At 42.3% G+C, this 17,372-nt stretch overlaps 1 protein-coding gene across 3 annotated transcripts in view; it reads left to right on the plus strand.

Annotated features, from left to right (window-relative positions):
- dock11 (dedicator of cytokinesis 11) overlaps nucleotides 1-17,372 on the plus strand; it is a 75,661-nt gene that overhangs the window by 14,379 nt on the left and 43,910 nt on the right. For all 3 annotated transcript variants that reach the window (XR_011691004.1, XM_071478024.1, XM_071478025.1), the window contains exons 7-18: nucleotides 688-822; nucleotides 1,914-2,097; nucleotides 2,879-2,958; nucleotides 4,360-4,443; nucleotides 4,724-4,864; nucleotides 6,883-7,158; nucleotides 10,853-10,975; nucleotides 11,067-11,149; nucleotides 12,603-12,725; nucleotides 12,914-12,990; nucleotides 14,497-14,681; nucleotides 14,814-14,879. Coding sequence is in view for 2 of the 3 variants with exons in the window: in XM_071478024.1 (XP_071334125.1) it covers nucleotides 688-822; nucleotides 1,914-2,097; nucleotides 2,879-2,958; nucleotides 4,360-4,443; nucleotides 4,724-4,864; nucleotides 6,883-7,158; nucleotides 10,853-10,975; nucleotides 11,067-11,149; nucleotides 12,603-12,725; nucleotides 12,914-12,990; nucleotides 14,497-14,681; nucleotides 14,814-14,879 (1,557 nt within the window). In the remaining variant the exon portion in view is untranslated. The remainder of the gene's footprint in view (nucleotides 1-687; nucleotides 823-1,913; nucleotides 2,098-2,878; nucleotides 2,959-4,359; nucleotides 4,444-4,723; nucleotides 4,865-6,882; nucleotides 7,159-10,852; nucleotides 10,976-11,066; nucleotides 11,150-12,602; nucleotides 12,726-12,913; nucleotides 12,991-14,496; nucleotides 14,682-14,813; nucleotides 14,880-17,372) is intronic.

Genomic DNA, 17,372 nt, shown 5'->3' on the forward strand with positions numbered 1-17,372 from the left:
TGCATGTCTGTAATTAGCTGTTCAAAGCTGTTAAAGGTCCCATATTGTATAAAGTGAGATTTCCATGTCTTTATTTATTATAAAACAGGTCTAGGTTTTATATTAATACTGTGAAAGTATCAAAGTGCTCAGTCCACAGAGAAATGCACACAGCCTGTATTCAGAAACTGAGCCTTGAAACGAGCTGTCAGGACTTCTGGAACTTTCTGATGTCACAACAAAGCAGTCACCACTCTCAGCCAGGGCCCAAGCCCCACCCACCTGGACCCACCATCCAACCTTGCGGGATTTGGTTTCTCTGAGAATTTACCTGAAATCTCCTTTATATTTATTAATTTACTAAGAAAACAGTCAGCCAATCAGAAGAGAGTCTCAGAGCTTCTCTTCTGATTGGCTCACTGACCTGTTGTTACTAGAGCTCCAGAGAGAAGCCTGAGAGAGGAGATGTAAAAGTACACTGAGATGGTTTTTGGTTTTCAAAGCCACAAATATATCTTCTTATGGATATAAAAACTATAAAATAAACACTGGAAAAGTGTAAAAAAGTGGGACCTTCAAAATATCATATGGGACCTTTAAAATATCAATTATTCTTTTTACATAAACAGATAACATACACAACATTTAACTGTGTAAAGTTTAAGATATGAGTCTCCCTGACTTGCTCTCCTTTCCCATGAATTGCAGGTGTTCAAAAGGAGGTACTTCTACCTGTCTCAGCTCCCCGACGGCTCCTACATCCTCAACTCCTACAAGGATGAGAAGAATTGCAAAGACACCAAGGGCTCCATCTACCTGGACTCCTGCATAGATGTCGTTCAGGTATGCTGGGGGTGTTGCATGTTTTAAATGAGCCCTCTTTTGAAGTGCTTCCCTCTGTATGCTCTGTGAGCTTTCACTTCTTGGCATTAGCTCCCACCCTCGTGAAAGTCAGTGTGTTTCCTGGTCTTGCCACGCTCCAGGGGTTTTTAGCTGCTCTAATTAAAGAGAATTACTGCATTCCATTGACTTGGACAGAGAAGTCTAGTTCTAGCAGAGTATTGGGGAGTTGCTGCTGCTGCTGCTGCTGCTGCTGCTGCTGGCACAGGCTGGTACCTCACTCAGATCTGCACCGATTGACGAGGGTGCCAGGAAGCTTTCAGGTTGATGAACACGCCAAGGAGATGAATGGGCAGAGTGAGGGGACTTACTCTGGCTAGTGGGTTTAATATGAAAGCTTGTGTTTGACATGCAAACCAGGTTTTGCACCTGTCCAGTGCTGGCTGAGTTATACTGACTCCGTATTTGTTTCAGAATTCAGTCTAATTGTGTGCTAATTACATTTAAGTCTCTACATGGCTGTGGTTTACATTTCAGATTTTTTGAATCCAAATCCAAATCGTTCAAAGTTCCGCTGTCTGTGCTTGAGACAAAGAGGACCGTGCTTTGACTGTTCTGCAGCTTCTGAAAGCTTTTCAAAACATGTACAGACTGACATTTTAAAAGCATTTCGTTGTTGCATTTGATGTTTTTTATTTAAATTTTCTGTGCATCTGTGAAGCAACTTTGGTTTTGAAAGGTACCATAGAAATAAAATTTACTTACTTAATAACCTGTAAGACACCAGCGGTCACTTCACTTTCATTGATAAATATCCTATATGAGGCCAAACAACAATCTTTACTAAGGACTTGGTCTGTTTTAAATCCATCTGATGCCCCGTGCAAACGTAAAGCTCATCATAGAGTTGTTTTTCTTGGCTGTAGTGTGTGGATATTTCCTGTTAGTCAGGTAAATCATATATATATATATATATATACATATATATCCAAACTCTGTGGTAAATATCCCATAGCACTCTGCCTATTTCCATAAATAAGTGATAATGAGAAAAAGGAAAATAATGTAAAATAAAACAATGATTCCTTTGTCAGAGTCCTAAGATGCGGCGTAACGGCTTTGAGCTGAAGATGCAAGACCGTTACAGCCACTTCCTGGCTGCAGACAGCGAAGCAGAGATGGAGGACTGGGTGGCCACGCTGAAGCAGGCTCTGCAGAGCAGCACTGAGGCCGGCCAGGACAGGAGGAACGGTGCAGAGTCCCTGGACTGCGCCTTGGGTGAGTTATATGCCACCTACATCTGAAAACTGTCATCACTTGGAAAGTACACACATCCAGATCCTCTTTCAGTCAACATGTGATTTCCAGTCTTATTGAAATGTTTCTATACAGCCAGTTAGCTGTGATAATAATAATAATAACATGTCTGCACACAACCTCTGAGCCTGCTGTAATGGTACCTAGGGTTACAGTAATCCCCCTCCCTGGCAGAACTCCCCAGAGGAGTCTGGGCTCTGTGTTATGACATTTTAATTGCTTCCATATTACAATGATCCAAAGGCAATAACAAAACTTAACAGTACACCTACAGTTGTTATCAGAACGGAAGCAGAAGTGATGTATTTCCACATTCGCTGTAAATTCTGAGCTTGTCCTCAGCTGTGGAGGAATGCCTGCATTTTAATGCAGTTTGTGTATAATATAATAGTAATAATATACTGTGCAGAAAATTCCACTTAAAACCCAGTAGGCCTAGCTTGTTCACAAATCTTAAAGATGCTGAGGAGACATTGCCCCTCCATCCAGAAACATGGAGGGGCAGATCAGTACCCACTCAGTGTGTTGTGTGTCACCTGGGAGACAGCAGACTAGTGAATGGCCTCTTTTTATTGTGGCCACTAGACTGAAATATATTAGTTTGGGAAGAAAAAAAACACAGACACAAAGGAAGCCATTAGGGAGACATCGGTTGATTGGGCCTGATTTGTAATTACTTTATTTGTTAACAAACTGGGTCTCTGTGCTTTGTTCATGTGTGATCACTGTCCTGTCCAATCAGACGACGACACTACCAGCCAAGGTAAAGGTGAGAGCCTGCTGGAGAGTCTGGGGAGGAGCTTACACCCTGAACTTATGAAGGTATGAAGGATGGATGGGTGATTGATTCATTCAGACTGGGTTAGTGAGATATGACATTTCAAGTGTATAATCTTTTTTGTAATTGACCTGGTAACTGTCTGCGTTTATGCTGAAAAGATTTATTAATGTAATGGTTATTTATTTGGAGGGTTTATTGACTTTTGTTGTGTCAATTACTGCAACAATTAGATTTTATATTGTTCATGATTATCTAGATGATAGAGGAACCCTAGAAGAGAAGTTCTTTTGTTGGACTTTCTGTATTTGAGTCAGTTTTTCGAAGCAGAGACCAGAACAGCAGTATTTACCCCACAGAGACCGTGCTGCTTTAATATGTCTACAAACCCTGAGCTACACGCAGACAACAAAGCCCTCTGTGCTGCTGTTTCACTGTTTGCTCTGGGCCACTCCAGCAAAGCCCCCCCCCCCCCCCCCCCCCCCCCCCCCCCCCCCTCCACGCAAAAAAAGATCACTTGCAGTTTGTCTGCAGGCAGGACACAGTGAGAGGCAGAAACAAGGGGAGGAGAAGTGGGGAAGGAGATGGATTAGGGCTCTGGCCGTGACCTGAGGGTTTGATTTGTTCATCTCCATTAGATGCCCTTCTGTCTCTCTTCTGTCTGGCTCTGTTGGGGTGCTTGTCTCTCCATCTCTATGTTCTCTCTCTGTTTGTGTTGGTTTGCTACCAGAGAAAATGCTAGCAGGCAACTCAGTGAACCACCTCTATTGTCCCATTGTAGTGTGAGCAACCACTTTTGTTTTGAAACCACTGTTTTATTTAGAATTGGTGCCAATATATATACGTTTTATTGTCTGGATGAGAATAACATGACAGTAAAAATGGTCAAATAATGACAACAAGCTTCATGGCTAAATTTTTCTAGCAAGCACCATTTAAAACTGAAAGGTGCCGGGGTACAGGGTAAAATTAGAAATATTAAAGGTCCCACATTTGAGACTTTTCCTGTGTTTTATTTGAAGTGTTGATATCCATAAGAAGATATATTTATGGAGCTCGAGTAAGAACAGGTCTGTTTTATAAAAAAAAACATAGGAGATTTCAGGTAAACACTCAGACAAACCAAATCCTGCAAGGTTGGATGGTGTGTCCAGATGGGTGGGGCTTGGGGCCTGGCTGAGAGCGGTGACTGGTTTGTTGTGACATCATAAAGTTACAGAACTCCTGACAGCTCATTTTAAGGCTTAGTTTCTGAATACAGGCTGTGTGCATTTCTCTGTGGACTGAGCACTTTGATACTGTCATTGTATTACTATAGAACTTAGACCTGCTTTATAACCAAGTAAGACAAGGGAATCTTACTTTATACAACATGGGACCTTTAAGGTGACTGATTAAATATGTTTTATTTCACCTACATTCCTCCAATCTCTGTGTTTCTGCAGTACGCCAGGGAGACAGACCAGCTCAATAAGATGAACAGGAACGATGGTAGACAAAAGCTTTTCTCTCTGGATCCTGAGACACAGGTATAGAAGATACCTCTTTGAACACTCTGTTGTTCTATGATTTATTTATTTCAGTATTGATTCAGACCATTTGATCTCCTCCTCTCCTTCCCGCCATTTACACTGTTTCCTTCTCCCTTACCTTCTCCCTCTTTTCTCCTTGCTCGCACTATTCTCCTCTCCTCTGGATCAATTGGTTTCTCCTTGTTGTCTTATCTCCCCACCTTCATGCCTCCTGTTTCCTTCTTTTCTCTCCTCCTCCTCCTCCTCCTTCTCCTCCCCCCTCGTGTCTGATATTCAGAGGCTGGACTTCTCAGGCATTGAGCCAGACGTGAAGCCGTTCGAGGAGCGTTTTGGCCGACGCATCGTGGTCAGCTGCCACGACCTGACCTTCAGTCTCCAGGGCTGCGTTAGTGAGAAGGGCGACGGAGTCCTCACCAATGTATGTCATTAATTTACTTCCACAACTTTACCCTCAACTTAGGTTTTGATTAAAATGATTAGAATGAGTCCAGACCTTAAAGACAAACTGTGCCTAAAAAGTGATCAGAAAAACATTAAGGTCAGACCTAAACTGAACTTGAAAACCTTCCTGCTGATTTTGTGTGTTTGCATTTAAACACGACTTTGCTTTTCTCACCTCAGCTCTTTCGCTCTCCTCACCCTCTGCTGTGCTGTGCTGCCCCAGATAATATACCTTCATAATTCATGTTGGCCTGTCTGGAAGCTATTTTCAGGAGGATAACGTAACTCCATATTGTTGTAACATTTTCAAATCAGTCTAAAATCTGTTTGACTCTTGAGGTTAAGGAAGAAATGGTCTGATGAATGTGGATGTGTGTGAGCTCCTGAAAGCATGAGGCAGCAGTTCAGACCGTGTGTGTGTGTGTTCGGTCTTTGTCAGAGCGTGTTGCTGTAGTCATAAAACCTTGAGTTAGACCTCCTCCTCTTCCTCCTCCTGTTTGCTAGTGCATTAGAGGAGCTGGTCGGAGGATTGAACTGACTCATATTTGTGGTCTGGGAGCAGCATGCTCTCTCTTTCCCTCCCCCTCTTCATTCCCTCTCTTTCCTTCCACTGTCTCAGATACATTTAATGTTTATTGGATCAAGGGAGGGTTTGTCCATCACGTAGGAGCCATTCATCCTGGCATAAGTGCACAGTCATTCAAAAATGTGTGGGCTGTGGTGCTGCAGAGCCAACTCTCAAACTAGGGATGAATGAATATGTTTTGAGGCCGATGTCTAAGTATTTTATGATAATATTTACTCCTCTATATTTAAGCTAAATTTACTGTCAGACAAAAGTTTCAAAAAATGTACTAATCAGCAATTTTTAGTTGCTACATGACAGATTAGAACTCACAGTTGTAATTTAAACTGATGGCAGTATTTGAGTTGGTTTGCCAGCTTCTTAACTGCAGGCTGAAGCAGGTTTTATACAGATTGGAAACTGACGTTTGAGGTGGGCACCACTGAGGTTATATGCATCTCTGTGTGCATTGTTTTGGTTTTCTGTCACATATCACATGCACATTTGTGTATGTAATAAAGACAACTCCTAACTCCAGGTTATCTCTCTATCTCAACCCTTCATTCAGCTTGTAAAATGTCACACTGGTATTAGGCTAGGAGTTAAAGCTGCCTTAGTTAACACACTATAGCTAGACTATATATATACGTATATATATATATATATATATATATATATATATATATATATATATATATATATATATATATATATATATATATATATATATATATATATATATATATATATATATATATAGATGTTGTCATCTGTTAAAACAAGGCTTCTTAACAGACATCACTTCTCTTCACTTGCCTCTTGTCGGTTTTAGAATTGATCATAAAATTTTACTGATCACTTTCAAAGCACACCAGAGCCTAGCCCTGAGCTACATAACAGAACCGTTAACCCCATGTGAGCCTCAGATCCTCAGATCGGGCCCTTCTGGTCTTTCCAAAGTCGAGGCTTAAACCGACCTGCCGGAGAAGATCAGCCACAATCAGCGACTTCTTTTAAATCAGTTTTTAAGAAACATTTTGTAGACAGTGGTTTTCACTTATATTAAAGTATATAATAATAAATAATAATGATATATTTCATTTATAGGTGCCTTTCAAAGCATTAAGGACACCTTCCAACACACAGTGAAAGATAAAATGCAAGTACAAGGCATAAAATACAAAATAAATCAGAATAAATATAATAAATAAAACAAATATGATTGCACACTAGTATTTTATGTATTTTCTCTCTCACTTTACCTGCGCTTGTTCGACCTTACTGTCATGTCGTTGTTATTGCCTGTGCCTTGTTGTCAAATCACCTTGTAATTGTTTGTTTTTAAAGGTGCTATATAACGTTATTTTTATTGTTTTATGCTAACCATGTAAGAACGATGTAAATGTCACCGTCTCTCTCTTTAACCCCAGGTGGAGCCCTTCTTCATCAGCCTCGCTCTCTTCGACGTCTCCAAGAGCTGCAAGATCTCGGCCGACTTCCACGTCGACCTCAACCCGCCCTGCGTCAGGGAGATGCTGACCGACGCCTCAGGCCAGCTCTCCCCTTCATCTGACTCAGACGGTGGAGGAGGAGGACTCAGGGAGGGAGGAGGGGGAGGAGTAATGGTGAACGGGGACTCAGGGAAAGGGAACGGCCTGCCTGTTCTCCAGAGGGTGTCAGAGGCTCTGCTGCGCTTCCCTACACAGGTAGAAACTTGAAACTGATTGAGGAAGTGACTTTATCTGAATCACTGGTACTGTGCAGCAGCTCTGCAGGCCTGGGTGTGAAACCTGAATCATTGCATTGCTCATATACTGTAGATCAAGGTGGGAAAACACAATGTTCCACCTGGTTCGGGAAATCAGTGTCTTCTGGGAAAAAAAAGGCAAATAAGGCAAGTGCTTTAAAAGTCTTTAGCTATAGTGCAGAATCTCCACTAGTCTAAATACCACCAGAGAGGTTGCTTTGTTGTATCTCTGGGATCGATTTGTTTAGTTTTATACTGCTCAATTACAAACAAACATCACATTGACTCTGGATTGACGCTGGATCTTATTAGACAGAGATTTTGCAGCCCTGCCATCATCCTGTTGGGGGTTAGAGGTTTGGCTGATTCTTCATTTTCTAAACTCTTTGCTCTGATGTTCGTGGCAATCAGACCACATGAAGACATAGCTGAAAATGAGCATTAGTTCAGTCTGTGGGTTGCTCCTTTCTGTTGTTTTGCTTGGGTCTTCTCTCCAAACTAAATGAGCTGTTGGGAGTCGGATATCAGTAACTTTGTGGTTATTAGTTCAGACTGTTTCTTACATCTGACAAACCTCTGAAATTTGCTCCGAAAACAGTGAATTAAGTGACAACGCCTAACAGTAATGCAGCTTAGGATGCTTTGAAGCTAAAAAAAAAAAAAAAAGATGTTACAGTAAATACAAAAGAGAAACAGTTAACGTAAAGCAGATAGTGTGTAAATATAAATTTTAAAAAAACGCAAAACACACCAACAAACTGTAAACATTAAGGGAAACCAAACCAAAAAAAATTGACAATGACATGAAGAAACATCAGTAGACAAATCAGTTCCTGTACACATAAATCAATAACTGACTGACTGTACAAATATTGATTTAAAAAATAGCTGCACGTGATAATCTGAAACTCTATGGTACATACAGTTTATACAGTACAGGTGGATGTTTGGCATATGAGGTATATGAGCATGGATGAATAGCATCAATGACAATGTGGAAGTCACAGAGTGCAACAGAGGTGATCATTGCGTGACAGGAAATGTTTCTATGTGGTTCAATGGGTTATATTCACAGGAAGCACCTCTGTGTGTTGTGTCCTTAGATTATCTGAAACATAAACACAAATCGAGCCAATAAAACACAAGTAAGCACAGCGGAAGATGAAACGCCCGGGGAGGATTTTGAATTGTCTCGTCAGCGTCATCAGTGCAACAATGTTCACACCCTGTGTTTTCCAGGCGTCACCACGTTGTGTTTGTGTTTGTGTTTGGACACCATCCTCAGTCCCGCTGTGCTTTTGATAGCTGAGTGAGGCGGCAGACTGCTGAGCTGTCAGCGCTGAGCGTTCCCACGCTGACCTCAGCTGACCGGGGTGTGACCAGGGATATGCGATCGCTTGATGCGCTCCCTGATCTTACGTCAGTGAACTCCGGTAACGCAGTGATGACCGCGTGACTGAGCTCTTCGCCCAGCTACACGATAACAGTGCTCTTCATATTGATGTCTCTCTTCTTATCCAAGCGCCGTGCTTTGCATTTTCACTCGGTCACTGTAGCATTTCCAGATGGGGAGTGAGTCTCCAGACAATGCCTGGTCCGCGTCCAGCCGTTAACGACTTTGAGAGGATCCACATGAGACCTCATTCATGTAGCATTTGAAAGTGATTTCAGATCTGCGGTCTGCCAGCTTCCTGACGTGTGCTCGGTGATGTCAGCTTTATGTGTTGTCACTGTGTATTAAGTCTAGAGTTTATTCAGGAGAGACTCATGCTCTCGTGTGAGCGGTGACCTCTGTAAATCAGCAGCATTAAGGTTAGAAAACGCAGTCCGACATGACAGGGTTATGTTAAACGGACTGCACTTCTATAATATTCTGATACTGTGTATTCTGATTTAAGGAAATATTTGTTTGACAAGTTTCAGTCGAAGAATCCGGGTCTGTTTTGGTTGTCAGATGCTGATATGGTGAGTTGGCTTTTTGATGTGGAGACTTTTGTTTTGATAAGATTCGTAGCAGAAGCCTGGCTGCTGAGACAGAGGATGCTGTGTCCAACATAATCAATGGATTTGAACCTGGTAATAACTTTGGAAGTGTGTGTATTGATTTGTTATGTTGCCATCAGGTTTATGGTCAAGTGTCTTATGATCCCAAGGTGCAGGAGACTCTCATAAACAAAATGCTTTCATTCATTCATTCATTCATTATATAGTGCTATTCTAGTCTTTCATGCTTTACAATGGCAGCTACATCCACTCATTCACACACACATTCATGCAGCGCATTTCCTTACAGAAATACAAACACATTCTCACACACTATTTGGGTCCAGGACACTTCAAAATGAGCTGGGAATAGCACCACCGACCTTCCGATGAGTGGACGACCTGCTCTAACCTCCTGAGCCCTGCCACAGCAACAGATTGACAACAGGGAGAACTCAGAGTTGAGAAGAGGACTAGTGCAGAAACAGTATTTCTAATACAGATGTAAAAAATAAAAGAACCACATGGCTAATTTATGGACTTAATGTTACGTTCTGCCGGCAGACATCTGTGAAAGTCCTACACACACATTACACACACATTACACACACACACACATACAGATGCACGCATGTAAACATAGCAGGCTCTACCTCTGTGATTAGTGTGCTGTTATAGCTCGGCTGACCGCAGTTTAATTTAGGTGCACTGGGTGTGGTCCAAGGACAGGCCTCCACTCATTATATCTGTCTACGACACCAGCAGCCCTGCACCGCTTCATTACATAACAAACAAATCTAATACTTTGCTCTGAGTATTTAGGGAGTTTCAGCAGATTTCTCCCATCTACAGACCGGCGCTGCTTTTCCCACTGTGTGCAAAATGTATGGTGATGAGTAGTGAGCAGCAAATCATGATGTGAAGGACTGGAAGCAGAAGCAGCTGCGTGTGGTTGTGTAAAACTTGTGAAGATGAGTGAAGGAGGGCAGATGGGAGTGGACGGACGGGGTTATGGCTTGGAGTGTGACCAGGGTGTGTGTGTGTGTGTGAGACTGTTGATGCTAACCTCTTCCAAGATGTGTATTATTAATATGCAGTCTGTTATGTCTACATCTCTTTTGACTTAAAGCTGCATTAGCCGCTAAGATGGTGCAACTGCTCCTGCGGTAGTGCCTCTCTGTTTCATTACTGAGGCCTTTATGATTTCCAGAATAAATTCCTTCTGCTTCTGTCTGTATTTTTATTTCTGTTCCCAGAAATGTTTTTAACTTTGTATTAATATGAGCAGCGTGGCCCTGTCTGAATGTCATTTCTGTCCCCTTGAGATTGTTTGTGTGAACTGACACTACAAGCTTACAGACCTCACCAGACCGAAAATAGACGTGAGCCCCATGTGGTTTTCCTGTATAACCTCAGCTAACAGCAGCCGCTTCCCCTGCGCTTGAGAGGCAGTGGATGAATTTAAGAGTGAAAAAGATATTTGAAGTGTTTATTTGGATTAGGATGAAGTGGTTCCTCCTCACATCCGTGCATCAGCTCTCTCCTCTTCATATTCCCTGTGGAAAATCCCCAGAGGGAGGGTTACAGTCTGGCAAATTAAATTACACCCACAGATCTTCACAGTATCATCACGTTCCTACACTAATCAGCCTCCTCCCTCTGTCTTCCAGGGTATCTTCTCAGTGACCAACCCTCACGCCGATATCTTCCTGGTGGCCCGCGTGGAGAAGGTGCTGCAGAACGGCATCACCCACTGCGCCGAGCCGTACATCAAGACGTCGGACATCAACAAGGTCTTGGCTTCCCACCTCATTTTAATGCATACACATGAGGAAAATTAGATTTTAATGTGTTTTATGCTTGTCTTCTCCCATTTCCCCGCAGACTGCTCAGAAGGTGCTCAAAGCTGCCAAGCAGACTTGCCAACGCCTGGGCCAGTACAGGATGCCATTTGCCTGGGCTGCCAAGTAAGACGGGGATAAATATTACCCAGTAATGAATCTGTTTGGATTCAACTGTGGAACGGCCTCATACGACTGCATTAAAAGACACTGAACCTCTTCAGTGCTGTTTTCAGTTTACATATGTTAAACAAAAGATTCACATGTATAAAACCTGAGGTAATAGTAATTAAAGTATACACACACACACACACACACACACACATACGCACATATAAATAATACATGATAAATAATAATAAATAATATATATATTAAAACAAATAGGAACACAGCATGCACATTCCTCAGTGTATAATACAAACTATTATACATCCACATTACACTTCATGTTCGTCCATTGACCATTGTAAATTAAATGATACGTAAAGAACAGGGAAGTAATACGTGAGTATCAGTTGTCTGCTGATCATCTCTCCGTGTTACAACCAGTTATGGGCCACATAACGAACAGTCTTTTTAATAAAAATGTGTATGTATAAAGTCACACATGCAGGTTTCCAGATGTGGAAAATTGGCTTCACCCAAACATAATAGAAAAAAAATTGTGTTTCACTTCTTTATTCTATTGAATTGTTGCATCCGGCTCCCAGGCATGCCGCTTTGCACTACACAACATCAGAGAAATCAGGCCTCACTTGACTCAGTATGTCACCCAGCTCTTGCTCCAGGCCAATGGTCGACAACTGCAACGACCCCCTCCTGGCGGACCTGCCTGTACTGTGAAACAGATGGTCCAGAATGCAGCAGCCTGTCTGGTCTTTGGTCAGCCCAAAAGGGCACATTTAAATCTGCTACAGATCGACCTACACCGGCTACCCATGGCTGCCCAAGTCAAATTCAAGTCACTAATGCTGCCTTCAGAGTAACTTCTGGGTCTGCACCATCGATTGAACTCAATCATTCAGCCTTATGCTCCTTCTCAGCCACTGTGTTCCCCCAGGGAATATCGTCTGGTATTGTCCCTGCACACAAGACAACCTCAGCCCAGACTGTTCTCATCTGTGGTTTCTGGTGGAACAAGCTACTGAAGTCTTTCAGAGCAGGGGCATCCCTCTCTATCCTCAAGAAGCTTTTGAAGACTCATCTCTTCTGAGAGCACCTCCTCTCCTAACACCTCTAACCCCCTAACATGCCTAATGAGCTCTTATTTCTTATTAAATAGATGTAACGCATAGTACTTACACCAGAGTCTCCTGCTGCACTGAAGAACCAGTGTAATACTGATGCAATACATTAATAATAATAATAGAAATACTTAAGCAGCCTTTCTGCCCCATTCAGTTGAAAATGAATGGCATTATATTACAATAACCTTAGATTAAAAAACACATTAGCTTAATTATTTTGTTTTAATTATTATTATTATTTTATTATTATTTTGTTTGAATGAGGCAGACACTGTAGCTGTGTGTGTGTGTGTGTGTGTGTGTGTGTGTGTGTGTGTGTGTGTTTCCAGGCAGGTGTTCAAAGACGCTCAGGGCAGCCTGGACATGGATGGGAAGTTCTCTCCTCTCTACCGCCAGGACAGCAGCAAAATCTCCACTGATGACATCATCAAGCTGCTGGCCGACATCAGGAAGTGAGTCAGCACCGCATTTCTGCTATTTTAGCCGATGCCTAGTTACTGAAAACACTCGTGCATTTGCACATCTATGCATGTTACTGCACAGGAGACAGTGCCATTTTGGATTTACATCAAGGAGAAATGCCCCCGATTCAGACTTGATTGCATCTTCCGCTAATTCTGAATCTCTTTCTCCTTGTCAGACCTGAGAAGAGCAAACTTCAGACCATCCCTGGGCAGCTGAATGTCACCATCGAGTGTGTCCCACCCGACTTCTCGAGTATGTTGTCATTTCTGTACACCCCCCTTAGCCCAACATTGTTTCTCTCTGTAACAGCGGTCACGCTTTGAAGTCCAAGTGTCTGTCTTTAAAACACACTAACCACTCCACAGTGTAGATGTGAAGAAGGCATCATGTATCCTCGCCTCTCATTGTGAAAAAACAAATAAAATAAGATAAAATGACTGTTAAAACTTTCAGCTTTGGAAAGACTAAGGACACATTCATTCATTATAAGGTGCAGTACTGAGCCTGCTGTTACACAAGAAAGTAAACTGCCTTCCTGTGCCTCTACAGTTTCACCATTTTCACATTTAGCTGCTGCTGATCTTATCAAGGGTGTGATATATCAAAAGCAAAAGAAGAAGCAGCTTGAATTTCTTCATCACCAGGACGATCAAACAAAACCCAACAACTGCGAAAAACTAGAGTTACCACCTTGTGGTTGTATCCCTCCGCCAACCAACCAAGTTGCAAGAAATATGGTCACGATCTCTCCTTCCTGAGTTACAGCACTGAATACTAACCAAAGGGTGTTTTTGCAGAACATTATGATATCACAGTGACGGTGTCCTTTGTCCTTTTGGATATAAAATGTTGAATTGTCTCATAATTAGCGTATGAATTTGTGAGTTGTGGCCAAAAACGTGTTTTGTGAGGTCACAGTCACCTTGACCTTTGATCTTTAACCACCAAAATCTAATCAGTTTATCCTTAAGTCCCAGTGACTGTTTGTGCCAAATTTGAAAAAGTTACCTCGAAGCTTTACTGAGATATCACCTTCATAAGGCCAACATTTTGTTTTGTGAGGTCACAGTCACCTTGACCTTTGACCTTTGACCACCAAAATCTTATCAGTTTATCCTTGAGCCCATATGAATGTTTGTGCCAAATTTGAAGAAGTTCCCTTAAGGTGTTACTGAGATATCATGTTCACGAGAATGGGACAGACAACCCAAAAAACATAATGCCTGTAGCCCTGTAACAAAATATTCCGGATCCTAGAGTACAAACGATATAGTGTAGAAATACATGGAAAGAAGCAGATGGTAGAGAAAACAGTGACTGGCTGGAACTGAGAGTCAGTTTTCGGGTCTCAACAGAAAGGAGGATGAAGGATGAAGGAGAGGAGGAAGCTTTTTTGGGTGGTACCCAAATGGAGGATGTGGTGGTATTTTAGAAGGTATAAAAAAGAAAATTCACAGATTCTGAATCATTCGCAGCAGTTGGAGAAAGCACTTAGATGCCTGCAAGGAAGCAGTTAAGATAATTGCAAATAAGATGTAATGGTAGCTTACAAAGCTTTGTACATTGAAATTGAAAGGTCTCAGCTGTTTTTGTAATCAATATCTATATGTGAGCTCAGGCCGACAAAAGCATTTGGGATGTCTGTGTGTGCTTAGCTCTGAGGTAATGACCCTGAGGGGACTCTTTGGGACGGAACAAGAAACAGGGAGTCAGCAGGGAAGGCTTGTTTCCTTAACTCGTGCGCTCTGTCCCCTCCAGATACGGTGACTTCCTCTTACATTCCCGCCAAGCCCTTCGAGGATGGCTGCGAGCGGGTGTCCGTGGAGGTCGAGGAGTTCCTCCCTGAGGAGGCCAAGTACAACTACCCCTTCACCACCTACAAGAACCAGCTCTACATCTACCCGCTGCAGCTCAAATACGACAACCAGAAGACCTTCACCAAGGTGCGTCACTCAGAGGGAAGATGGGCAGAGGACGATGGGAATGAATGATGAAAACCACAGAATGAAGCACGTGTCGCCGATTGGTCGTTCACTGATTACTCCTCTGCTGTGTGCTTTGATCCTCCACAACAGGCGAGAAACATTGCAGTTTGCATCCAGTTCAGAGACTCAGATGAGGAAGGTGCAGTCCCTTTAAAGGTGAGTTTCTTGTAGTATGGAAGCTGCTGTATGTTAGTGATGTATGCATTTTAATTTGTGATTTGTGGAATGTGTTCACAGGTCAGTTACTTGAAGGTTTATCTAATTTCTGAATTTTTGATAGATTTTAGACAGTGGCCATAATGCAAAGAATAAAGACAATGAAACAAAGACTTACATACATAAGTGAAGTCACTGTATCACATCACTCAATAATGTAATGTTTGCTGCTTTAGTTTTTATAATAACAAGATGCAAAGCTTCTTCCATTATCCAGAGATGAGTGTATGATATGTCTGTCACAAAGCTTGCTCACGACAATGTACATGCACGTGCACACATAACATAGCATACAGACAAAAGGGGAGAAGGATACAGGTAGTAAAGATTAGATTAAGTTCGTACTGATGGAATGATAAGACAATCAGGCATTTTATTCTCAACACATTAGCAGGAGTCTGGTGCAAATGTCTCTGAAACAATAATGCTGTTGTGAAAAGTTGTGGAATGTCCCAAGTGAGATCAAATCAAAAGCAGAAGCCTCAAACATGATGAATTTTCCCCTTTTATTGCTTTTCACAAAGTGGAAGACAGCGTGCAGCTGAGGGGCCAGAAAAGGAGAAAGGAAAAGCTCACAGAAGCTGGTTATTATAGCTGGCAACAGGAGATAATGAATGGTCACTCTTTTTTTTTCTTCCTCTCCGTTTCTCTCTGGCCACACATTTCAAATATTTGCGGGTGGAAACAGTCATCAAAGAGCCGTGGATTTGTTTTTCTTTTCACTTTTCCAGAAGGAGGGAGGAAAACAGAAATTCCTTGACTTGGACCGCCAAAACATTTACACTTGATGCGCTCGATTACGACAGTCCAGACAGACAGATCGCCGTGCAGTCATGCGTATTATATCTCTGATAGAGATGCACACACACACACACACAAAGGCTGGTCGCGAACAATGCTCGAAGTATGATGAGGCAGAAAGTTCTTTACAAATAATGAGTGGGAGCCGGCAGCACACCTCTGAGGAGATTTAATCAGAGTCAGCGGAAGCTCAGGGAGGTTCTGGGTTTTACTCGAATCAGACTGAGAGGAAATTCTTGTGAAGCTTTTGGGGAACTGGGATGTGAAAGTTAAAAAAGATTTTCCAGAGGCTGTGAATTGAAAATACTAAGATTTGTGCTTCTTTCAAATTGTTATCTTAAGCCATAAATGATCAAACCTACTGTGATGAGCTCTGGTTCGATTTAGTTGTCGGCTTACCTGAAATTTCAAAGGTCCTCTCCAGACTTGTTTTAACTGGCAGTGACTGACACAGTTTTATTGGCTGTGCTGATGCAAACTCTTGCTCTGTATACTGACAAGGTTTCAATGACTGGTGAAAAAGCAGAGCATAACAGGATAGTTAGCATTAGAAGAAATATCAGAGAGATAAAGTCACATGTTTGAGCCTCAGTCAGACTCAGATGAGGAGTCTGTTGTGACCAAAATTGGCAAGTAGCAGACTTATTGGAACGGTTCGCATAGTTAGTGTCTTTTATTTGTTTATGTTACTTGTTAGCTTGTAACTGGTAGTGGCTGACACAGTGTTAGTGGTTGTGCTAATACAAAGTGGCTCTTTGGATTGATGAGGTTCCGGGTTTATTGTTTCCCCACAAGATGACAGAATTGGTTCCTTAGGTTATATGACCTATGAAGCCCTGGCTGTATGAGTCCATTTTAATGGGACTGTCGTTGGTTTACCATAGTTCAACAGTGGAAATGTTCAGTCATGGTGTTGACTGATTATTTGTCTTGTGTTATATAAAAAACATCATAAGGACACGTTAACAAGGTGAAAAACCTTTTTCAAAAAAAAGCGACATTGATGACTAGCTTCACCAGTGCAACCAGTGGAAAATGTTGAATCTTTAATCCTGTGTGGGACCGTACGTGTATGAACACGACAGCTTTTATAGATAAGATTCCAGGCATCTTGCCCAGCTACGCCTCAACCCTCATCCGGAGTCAGGTAATCAAGACTCCCATCAACCCTCCACTTGTGGCAGCAGCAGGGGGCCTCCGGAAGTGTTGTTTTCTTTATTATTGTAGGTGCACCACCTGCAGTCCCGCTGTATCTTGTGATCTGCAACAACAGATCTTTGCTGAAATCTGTTTAATCTGCCTCCACCTTCTCCCCAGTCTGAGATGAGCCTCTCCCATCCTCCAAGTCCTCCTGCAGAGGCTCCAGCCGTTTTTCTGATCCCGGCTCCTATCAGTCTCAATTTCAATCACTTGGCTCCAGAACTCTGTCCTTCCTCTGGCAAGCACTGCTCATTATTGTTCATTAGAGATGACCACAGTTGTTAGCATCCTAATTACAGTATCAAACCAGCCATCAGAACAGGTCTGAATTTTCTTCCTCCCCTTTGTCGTGCCTCATTAGAAATATCCTGACCTGGTCAAGCGTGACTTTGTGACACAGGTTTTTTCCCAGAGATCTTCTTCCTGCAGACC

The sequence above is a fragment of the Trachinotus anak genome, unplaced genomic scaffold (genome assembly GCF_046630095.1).
Source record: "Trachinotus anak isolate AG129_WGS33_773 ecotype Australia unplaced genomic scaffold, CSIRO_AGI_Tana_v1 ptg000005l, whole genome shotgun sequence".
NCBI classification, from domain to species: Eukaryota; Metazoa; Chordata; class Actinopteri; order Carangiformes; family Carangidae; genus Trachinotus; species Trachinotus anak.